Source organism: Watersipora subatra, chromosome 6, assembly GCF_963576615.1.
Source record: "Watersipora subatra chromosome 6, tzWatSuba1.1, whole genome shotgun sequence".
Taxonomy (NCBI): domain Eukaryota; kingdom Metazoa; phylum Bryozoa; class Gymnolaemata; order Cheilostomatida; family Watersiporidae; genus Watersipora; species Watersipora subatra.
Window position 1 is genome coordinate 5973425 of NC_088713.1, and position 10988 is coordinate 5984412.

The 10988-nt window shown below is 31.5% G+C and overlaps 1 protein-coding gene across 1 annotated transcript; it reads right to left on the reverse strand.

Annotated features, from left to right (window-relative positions):
- Positions 1 to 1375: 1375 nt before the first annotated feature.
- LOC137398656 (uncharacterized) lies at positions 1376 to 10713 on the reverse strand. Its single transcript, XM_068084842.1, has 8 exons — positions 10550 to 10713; positions 10257 to 10407; positions 8722 to 8905; positions 6827 to 7017; positions 6512 to 6682; positions 3903 to 4011; positions 2605 to 3309; positions 1376 to 1595 (listed from the first exon to the last, which is right to left on the reverse strand). The coding sequence occupies exons 1-8, from the start codon at positions 10705 to 10707 to the stop codon at positions 1459 to 1461; spliced, it is 1806 nt and encodes a 601-aa protein (XP_067940943.1). The 5' UTR covers positions 10708 to 10713; the 3' UTR covers positions 1376 to 1458.
- Between the last annotated feature and the right edge of the window lie 275 nt (positions 10714 to 10988).

The following is a 10988-nucleotide window of genomic DNA, read 5'->3' on the forward strand; positions in this document are numbered from 1 at the left end:
TTACTTGAGCAACTTAGAACCAACATATTACACATAGGTAAATAGAACTGCTCACTCATTTACTTTCTACAAAACATTCAAGCGAAAAATAAATACACAGGGTTTTGTCCTAGACAATATCTTTAAGTATCCAAGTTGTAGCCACCAGATAAAGGCTAAATTACTATATGAATTTGTTTGGATGCTTTAAATTTGGTTTCAGCTACTATTACAAGCACTTTTAGTACATTTCATTTGCTTTGGTAAATTTTTTAAATTTTTGATACCTATTATTAATCTGATGGATTCGCAGATTTTTAACATGCTGCATGATATGATTTGAATAGCTGCTAAATTGAGTTTGAAAAGTTAGGGTTTGTAATGCTGCTCCCATTGTACATGAAAACTTGTCCCCACAAACATATGAATCAGCGTATTTAACTTTTATTCACCATGCAAACCCAAAACAGTTTTTATTAGGTAAAAAAACCGCTCATGTTATAAAATTTTTAAAGCCATATTGCAAACCAAGTAGATCAACTTGTGAAAACTTCCCCTCTTTTTAACACGCATTTATTTAGTGATCTTTGGTAAATTTGTGTTAGGAGGTAACAGTAACCTTTTCTCTAGTCTTTATTAAGATGCAAATTATGCTGACAAAGTGCATCGGTTGTTTTTGCATCACTTTTGTGTTTGTGCACTCAGACATGAAATGATCAACTGTACACTAAAAGTCTAGTAGATAGGAGCTGTCTACACTGAATGTTTTAGTTGACATAGCCATCTATACTCAGCACCTTGTTTGATTAGAGTTATCTACACGCATCACCTTTAAAAGATATACTTGTATTCACCCAATGGCAGAGCAGAAGTAGGTTTGAAAGAGCCAGTTTTTTCTTATTTGGCAGCTATCACTTAGTTCATAGATTAAACTTTAGGAATGGTTTTTAAAGATGATTTATTTCAAAAACCTTTGAAAAAACCGTCATTAAAGCATTAAAACAAATCTATAGAACAATTGCACAAGTTTTAGTAATAAAATATATCATAACCATGACCAAAGTAGAAGTAACAAAGCAATACATAAAATGAATGAAAGTTAAACAAAAAATTGATAATAATTGATAGCCTTGATTTGAATTAAACTTTATAATACGTTTGCTATTTAGCATCTAGCATGTAGATAATATTGATTTTTAGCAGCAATCAGAATGTTAAAGGTTAATGTTGCTAAATAAATGAATAACTGGTTCAAAATCGAAAAATTAGTAAGGGATTATTTGTCAACAAGAAACTAAAAAATGACATAACAAATCAAATTAATAAATAAAATTATTAATTGTGCTGCATCTATTGTTAGAAAAACATCTTAAAATTATTAGAATCATCTTTAAAAAAATTGCTGATAGAACTATGTTGGTTGGCTGGTTTATAACAGTTGACTACACAATAAACTGTGTAAAGATTTTTAGGAGCAACTCATGTAGGAGTCAAATTGAATATTTGAACCTGCTTATAGCCTACATCAGCAACTGCTAGTTTGAAGTTTAATGTCTGCAGGCCATAAACACGACCTCCTGTCATCCTGCCATCAACTATCTCAGAAACTAAGGTACCTGAAAATATATTTATGAACTAAACTTGTTTTAGGAAGGAACATATTATAATTTGGTTAATACAAGTTCATAGCATGAAGGTGTTCAAAACTTCTAAAGCATTTGTAGATTTTTATGTAAAATAGAAACATGTTGGGGTGCGTAAGTAAAGCTATTGCTTACTGCTATCAAAAGGAACAGTTCTTTCATTTTTGAAAACTCCATAAATTTTTTTAAAGACATTCAACAATTTATTCTCGATTTCGCTACAGCAGAAACATAAACTATTTTTAGTAGAAACTGGTATCAATAAGGGTAAATCTTCAAAACTCTTTAGGTTACATTAATTTTATTCTAAACAAGAATGAAACTAAATGATGCAAACTATTCATAAAGTTAGTCTGAAGTTCTATATCAACTTTGTAACTAGAGATCATTCAAAATTTAAATAATTATGTATAAAAAGTTTTAAATAGGTTATTCTCATATCACCGTATAGAATGTTTTCTTGTTTGAATTACTCTACTGTTATGTACTTTTTTCAGGAATCCAATAAAAATAATGCTTGCATAATAAATCTTTGCAAGGAAAATTAAAAATTATGCAAAATTTTCTGATAGCTAAAATAAATAAAAAAAGGCAAGTGTACCGATATCTCTAATATTGTCAGCCTAAAAAGGCTATAGTAGCAAATTGGTTATCAGAACTTTTTGCTAATGTATCACCTGAATAGTTTCTGATACATAAACAATTTAGCAATGATTTTTGTCAAAATGTTTACAGTTTTTTTAAATACTTATCTAACACATTAGAGAAAAGCTCATATTCAAATCTTGCATAGCAAAAACTCACATTAGTAAAATTGGTAACAGTTTTAGGGGAGAGTTACTGCAGAAATGTTGCTGTAAATTCGTAAAATGTTGTATATAGCGTATTCATTATATCACAGGTATACTTTTCCAGGAATAGCAGAAATACGTTTGATCATTCAATAAATAGTAGTTAGAATGATTACTAGTAAACGACTCACCTGTTACAAGATCGACAATCTGTATGTTCTTTCTACTATATCTACCTACAAGTAGATACCTAGAGCCATAGCAACAAACACCACGAGGGTTAGTAACACTCACTGACCACTCAACTTTACCAGTAGTAATGTTAAATCGAGAGACTTTGGCTGTCGTAGAATCAGATATGATTATAGAGCTATCATCAACAGAAGATATGAACGTATGCGCCTGGCCTATAAGTGTGCATGGGACATGCTTATGTAGCTGACCAGACAGAGAGAATACAGCAAGTCTACTGTGTGGTTGTTCAGCTACCACGACCTCATCTGATACTACAGCAAGCGCATTACAGTTATTAGAGGAACATGATACAACCCAGAAAGCTAACCTCTTACCAAGCATATCAAACACACAGACAGTATATGGAGATGAAGCTAACAGAGTATAAACTCTATCCTTATACACAGCAATAGAGTACACTTGTGCTGAACAGGTGATGAATGACTGATCAATGCTAAAAGATCTATCTATTCTAGCAATGTTATGGTTGTCCATTCCAACATATAAATATCCGCTCTTATGGCAGAGGGAGAGTGGGCATGCAGGCAGCTTTACAGTTTTAAGGTGAGTTGTCTGCTCCGGGAGTCGAAACATGGAATCATCATCAACTATTATGACATCATCAGCAGGTGCTACCTCTAGCTCTATCTCTCTAGATTTACCTGTAGATACACACGCTCAATGCTGACATAACTGATAATTTTTAACCAGCACAAATAATCACTTTGATTCAAAAAAAGATATTGCTGAAGCTATTGCTAAAAATGTTTGCATTTCAAAGAGCCAAAATTTTTGTTGAATTAAAACAAATTATAATCATTAAAACTATAAAAGTATATTAAAACCAACATTTGAAGTCTTGCAGGACATTTTTTCAGCTAACTTGCTGACTGATCAAAACGAAACTGAAGTTGCCCAAAATTGACACTGAGGATTTTCTGTCCTTGTGTCCTGAGAAGTGAGACCAACAGCAACACTAGAAAATTTGTCTTCTTCTGCATGAAGTGTTAACATTTGTTTATTATACTAACAAGTTATACAGGTAATCAACTTCTATTTTTTACATAGTTGGCTATAGTACTTTAAAAAAATAATTGTCCACGCCACTAAAGTTGAAGAATTTTGTGCTGAGCACTGGAAAAAAGTATTTTTCAGTTGTTATAAAATATTATGTTTTTTTATCATAATTAAACTGATGGTAATGCACTTTTTAACAGAAAAGCTTAAAAAATAGTTGATTCCTTTTACATATTACCTTTTGGCGCAAGACTGATTGATCCTTTTACCACCAACCGAGGGAGCCCTTCATCTACAGCTTTTTCCTGCACAGCCATTAGCTCCTTAAAACTTCTCAACACTTCAACCTGACAGAAATCAATCATGAGACAGCTACAGTGTACTTTCAGAATACGATTTTGATGTTTGCCAGGGATGGCAATAGATGCTAAAAAAACGTATGTAGGGATTTAAAAACCACATAATTATACAATGCAAACATCTAATGGTAAAAATTGTCAAAGTTTCATAAAAGTGCTGTACATTTTATAAATTAGTTACAAAATAAGAAGTTAACCTTAGTAACTATAGTTTCCTACGGTAACTTTATTATATTTAGTGAGCTTATCAGTTACGATCTCTAATAAAGTGCAACGTTACAATGCACAGTACTATACGTACCGTAAAAGGTTTTTACTTTCAAAACAGACATAAATATAACAGAACTTTAAATTAACTTCAATTAAGTTCAACTTACGAAACTAAAAATACATAAAGCTAAGTTTTAGCATGTATTTTCAGCGGTTTTACTGAATATCAATTTTTTATCATTAAAAGTTTATCACCTACCGACTTCTGTCTTCGCTTTCACTGTTAATTTTGGCTGACCTGCTTAAAACCTTTTTCAAAGTAGGTTGACAAGAAAATACAAATGGTGCGGTTTTCGTAATGAATTGGACTTTTGTTACCGGCTTAAGAATGCTGTCTGACCACTAGATCTTTTGTATAAAAAAATTGCAACTACAATTTTGCTAATAGTTTTGAAGGAAAATCTTATTGTTTTACCCGTGAAAACTGCTGAACTGAGAGAAATCGATCATGGGGTCTCTTTCAGGCATTGGGAACATATTTTCGACCAACAGCATTTCATCGCGTTTGTTATTTTGACGAACATGATAAGCAAATTGACTGCCAAATCTGATTTTGGGTGAAAGTTTGGTTGAATTTGTATAGTGAAATAAGATTGATATGGTATGGTGAAACAGCCATGTTCTACTTCCTGAGGGTGAAAAATCGTATATCAGAGTTATCGTAACTTGAAAGTGCACTGTACTATTAGTGAACACCAGATTTTCTGTAGAACTCAATGATTCAATGTCAATGGTTGTGTATATTGAGTAGTTGTATATGTATGTTGTCTATAATACTTACTAACTTCCTAAAAGTTACTATGGCTGTCTATAAACCAGTGATGACTGATTTGCAATTCCATAGAGTAAAAGTATGACTTACATGTATATGTGTACTTTATTCAAAGCTTTACTGTTGTTATTTTTGACAACCTAATTTTTCAAGTAATTAAAAATGACATAAATTAATTAAAGTACCAACCATGTAGTAAAGCTAAATATTCCTCAACAATTGGAAAGCCACTTAAAATACCACATTTTCTCCAAATATAGGTGAAAAATCTTCAAATTTTTACACACACAGCTTTTAAAGTTGAATCTAGCATTTTGTCATTTTATTTTGAAATCGTTGAGGTGCAAATAATTCAAATACTATTATACACTATAATAGCCAACTTGTAGCAGCAGTGTAAATTTAGAAAAGCAAGCATTGTAAACAAAATTGATAATTTAACTAGTAAACCTATGAGAAAACATTTATGCCTGCTTTATTCTCCTCTAAAGCATGTTGATGTAATGAACAGTAAAAATACAACATAAAATAAACTGTTATACATTTTTTATCTTCGGATTATTTAAAAAAATTTTCTATGAAGGTTAGTTTCTGAAAAATGCAGAGTTCAGCTCATAAAAAACCAATAACAAGACTTGGTAAATGATCAGATACAGTATATAGATTAAACAAACTTAGTTAACAATTTTATGCTGCTGAACAATTATTGCAAGCAGCCACGTCCGGCACATGGGTACCAAATACTAATTAATAATGCGAAGACAAAATATGTATTATCGCAAAATGTTAGAAATAATTGACTAAAACATGACAAGACAATCAAGTAAGTAAACTATATTATGATTTATCATTTAGTGTTATAACAATTATATAGCATTAGCTAGAGATAAAGGCAACTTTTGCAAATATTTGTTTAACTTGGCTAAATTTAAGGTCACTCTAGTTAATACTGTCCTTTGAGCAAATCGAAATTATGGCTCTAACCACCTGGTGAAGTGACTGGGATTTATAAAAATTTAGCTAGCATTCTTATTAGAGAAAGCTCCAAATTGTTGAAATTTAATTGCAGAACTGGCTAGTAGGAATCTGCAAATAATTTCCAAATTCTATGAAAGTGTCTTTAAAAATTTGGAGTGCTTGTGGCAAAGGAAGGCTGCAAAGAAAAGATTTAAAAATTTGAAAAAACTCCCACTGCTAATTACAGACGGCAAATGCCAAAAATAAATTTTAAAACACTAATAGTAGCTAAACTTATTATATTGTAGAGCTATGAAAAGTGTCTTTAAAACTTTAGAATGCTAGCAGCTAATTACAAACAACAAAGGTCCCACATACATATTAAAACACTAATAGTAGCTAAACTTAATATAGTGTATCAATTATATAAATATTTAGCTACTTAGAAACTAATCAAACCAAGTCTCTGAATAAATATAGCCTACAAACCTGATGAGCCTGTTTAATTTTAGACTCTGTTCCTTGTATCTGGTCTCTTATTCTGTTCCATTTAATGAGGACTTCATCATCTAGAAAATCTGTCAACTTTTCCTTTTGCTTCTCTCTACTTTCAACCCATTCATTCTCTAGCTGATCATATTTCTCCTTCAACACTCTGAGCTATAAATATACATGACATGCTATAAACCCTTAAATGTGCAAAAATATGTTTTGTTTTTTAATCTTATGGTTCAATGCACCGATAATTGAACTACAAAGACTTCACTGATAAAAATATCAAGATATTTTGGTTTTAGACATTACATGTTCCTCCCTTGTTTTTCTCAGAGTCTGCAATCCTTTCTCGGTTTGCGTATCATGTTCCGCAACTGTCTTTGATGTTTTTTTGAAAATTTTCTCCAACTGCCCTTCTCTGGCTACCATGTCTTTGATAAGTTTTTTACTAAGTAGCTCACTCACCAGGTCATCTAGAGACATGAATCTGTGAGGACTTCCTACATCACCAAAATAAATGCAACTAAATATTTTGTTTTTAATCATTTTAAAGAAGCACTGCATTAGACACAAAATGAAAAATTAAAATAATCAAAGCTGTTACAAAAAAAGCTAATAACTTTAAAAGTTTTATTTCAAAAATCTTCAAGGTGTCACAAAATGAGCTATTTTAAGGAAAGACTTGAGACTGGAACTCAATTTTATGACAAGAGGTTTTTAATAAGCTCTAGCCTCTATGCAAGAGTAACAATGAAATAGCATATAATATTGTTTAAACCTGCTTGGCCATCATGAGACCATTTTGTGTGAAATTATTTTATAGTTGTGCAAAAACGAAATGATATTTTTGTACTTCGCCCTTAGTCATTTTTATTTTCATTTGACCTTTTTTACCCCACGGGTAATGAGAACTCTATATAATAAAAAATTTCTGTAATTGTAATATCATTATGATTCAACAATGATGAGCTTCCCAAAAAAATCTTATGCTAATCAAGCCTGCTAGTAGCAGTAATTCAGAATATTCTTTCTTTTATTAGTTTTAAGATTACTGGTGTTTAAAAAATATTAAAATCTCCAACAACTTTAAAATATCTGGTTTTATCGATTTATGTTTAGTTCCCAATTTTCAACAACAGAAACAGGATAAAGTCGGCAGAGAATTCCTTTTAAGTAAGGCTGCCTGCAGACCTGAGAGAGGGTAGGCACATCTTAACTATGAGTAAACTTGGGTGTAGAAGAGGTAGAAGGGACAATAGTTTCCTTGCTTGGTTATATTTAGGAACAATATGCCGTTGGCTGCTTTTCAGACAAAATTCAACCTTATAATTTGACTGATAATTGATCATTGCTAACACGACCAAATATTTTTTAAGAAGACATAATAACACTTACTATGAACTCTAATGTTTGAAAATAGCACATATTAAGTGTCTTAAACTCTGCACCAACCAAAAATAAATAATGTTTTAATATCAAACTGATTCAAATGGAGTTTTTTTAGCATAAAAGCAATGAAATGTGTTGCAGCATTACCTCAGACACTTTTTGATCATTCCCTTACTAGCACAACTAATAACTTAAATGTTTTCTAAATAAAAGATTTATTCCTATTAGTATTGCACTAAATATATTATTATTTTTTGAAGTGAAAATTCACCAAATTAGGAATATATACATATACATTACACTTTTTTATGAAGCCCCGGTAACTGTGACAGGGTTGACATCACTGATGTTTGCAAAAAAAAATCGCTAAAAGTTTATTGTTTTGCATAGCCTGACTCAGCTCAGCGTGGGCTATGAGTTTCTATTGGCTCATGCAGATATATTGGCAGACATATTGCAGATATACTGAATATTGGCTATATGTAGATGCCTGTTTCTTTTTGTTCAAGTGCAAAGATGATAAGGTAATTATTTAAACTATTAACTAATCAGAAACATTTTGTATAAACGCTACTAAAGTAGGCAATACGGCGTAAAACCATGCATAAATGGTATGCCAAGCCATTTTGTTAGTCTATTTATACATGACGAGTTAACTTACTTAATGTAATACACGTATACCAAATATCTAGTTTATACCTTATGGTCAAAACTGCCTCAACTAATATGCTGAAGTGGTTTCAGATGCCAACAATGTTCTCTTTTGACAATTATTTAAATAGTAATAATGCACATCTAAATCTCACATTACTAACCTTCCTTACAAGTCGACGACTTAGCTAGGCACTTGATGCAAAAAGGAAGCATGCAAGTTCCACAACCAATAGAAAGAATATGATCTTTGTGTTTTTCGCATTTTTCTTCTTTTTGCCGTTTAGATTTGGTCTCTAACTCAGTGAGCAGAATCATATCGTGATCAATCGTCACCTCTTCATGCAACTACAAGAGCAGAGCAAATAGCTAACATAATTTATTCAAATAGATTTGTTAAGTTAAATGTGGCAATGCTTGAATTTGAAATGTTGCTCTGGACACAACTTATGCATTTCTTTGATGCTCAATTTCTTTTTGTGTGTAACTAATATCAAACATCAACAACCTAGAAATGTGATAAAAACATACAAATTAGGAGTTCAAAAAACTTGTAGCGCCCAGATAAAATTTTAAAAACTAAGAAAACTTTCCAAGCAGCACAAAAGTTAGTATACACGGATATGCGATGTAACAGCTAGTACTTTGAATCAGTTTTGATAAATTATTCGAAAGGTGTTAATTAGTATGTGAAAATTTCCAATAATAATCAGCCAAGAAATATGTAGTAAAAAGATTTTAAATGGGAAAAGTTTTGAAAAAGTTTGAACATTTTGGTTTTGACTCTCATTCACTGGAGTTCTACTCCCTAAAGCGTAACCTATGTAAAACATAGATATTGATAATTCAACTGATATAAACTTCAGTTTTACAATTGACTGATAAAGTGGAGATACTACCAATAAATCATACTACATAGAACTTTACCAAGTGTTTGGTTGACTTTTAATAACACTCATCAATTTAAACAGCTAAAATATATTGAAAAGAAACCAATATACAATATAATGCCAAACAGAAAAAATAAATGTGCAGTTTTCATTAAAATAAAACAATCTTCTCTCAAATTGGTAATTGATCAAAATCACAATGTCTTAGCATTTTTGTTGCTTTGCATAATGCTAGCTTTGTTGCCTTTTCTATTTAAAGCCAATAGCAATTTTTATTCTGCTGCCAGCTAAGTCAATAAACTTGCGCTCAAGGGCAGCAGAAAGAGCCAGCATAGTCACCAAGTGTTGCGCACTGTTTGAAAACTGTTGGACAAGATGTATCTCACTGCTGTTTAGAATCCAATTTATGTTGCCACAATAATCTTATGTTGGTTTTTTTTCTATCTAAGAAAATTGACTTAGCCTTAGTTTACTTCCAGATTTGCTGACTTTTAATGTAGCAAATATTTCACTGTAAGGCCCAAAATCAAAAGGAGACTTTTTACCAACTCAGAAATTTAGTTTAAATTCTGTATTCTCATTGCATAATACAAGATAAGTTTGACCGTCTTTTGAAGGGTTGATGTTATTTTATTTGATAAAAATGAAGAAAGATTTTATAGACGTTAGTTTTTGGTAATTGGTGAAGTAAGTTTCAATTTTTTCATTTTTTTTTCCAATCAAAACCTCTTTTTCTATTTTTAATATATCAAGTTTTTGTTTAGGAAAGTTCAAACCTGGTTTAAGAGGCTTTCAGTAAATCTTGTTACCTGTTTGTGGATCTCACAATAGTAACTTTCACATTTGCTGCACCAACATGTTGCAGGTATCTGCTTATGCTTTTTTTTGAAGCAAATATCACACATCCTTGTACCAGACATATATGATCGCAAGTTTGATAGAGGGCCATCTACTACCATTCTGAAAATATAAAGTGCAAAAGCATTTACCTACAATGAAAGCTTTCAAAAATTGTAACAAAGATACTACCTGTACAGAGCGGTAATGTGTTTTAATCACTTGATAATAAAAAAATGAAACAAGTTTTTAACCAGCAACTTACTCACAACCTTCTTCAGGGCACCTCATCACTTTTTTATCATCATAAAAGCCTTTGATACAATCCAAGCAGTGTACATGGCCACATGGGAGTGTAACAGGTTCCTTCATCTTTACAATCTTGACACAACAAAACCCACATTCCATGTCAGCGTCTGCCATCTTTATTGGCTCTTAGATACGATTAAAAGAACCTAACATCAGATTATATATGACATCAGATTACTTTTATCCAATAATACTAACATCAGACCAAAACAGGTGTCTCTGGTCGACTTAAAATGTGTCAAATTTGAAAGTATAAAAATAAATTCTTCAGAATGACTACAGCTGAATACAAAGTCAGCTGTTTCTAGAGTAAAAAAATTTTGTGGTCTAAATATTCTTTTAGCAAAGAAAGTTCACTAGATATTGCTTTTGGATCAGCGTAATCTAGAATAAGA

What these genes read in the sequence shown, in the direction of transcription:
- LOC137398656 (XM_068084842.1), bottom strand. Translation starts at nt 10,707, where the DNA reads ATGGCAGACGCTGACATGGAATGTGGGTTTTGTTGTGTCAAGATTGTA. An exon ending in GTCGTCGACTTGTAAGGAAG is followed by an intron (nt 7,018 to 8,721) that starts GTTAGTAATGTG and finishes TTGGTGATGTAG; the next exon opens with GAAGTCCTCACAGATTCATG. An exon ending in GATTGTCGATCTTGTAACAG is followed by an intron (nt 1,596 to 2,604) that starts GTGAGTCGTTTA and finishes ATATATTTTCAG; the next exon opens with GTACCTTAGTTTCTGAGATA.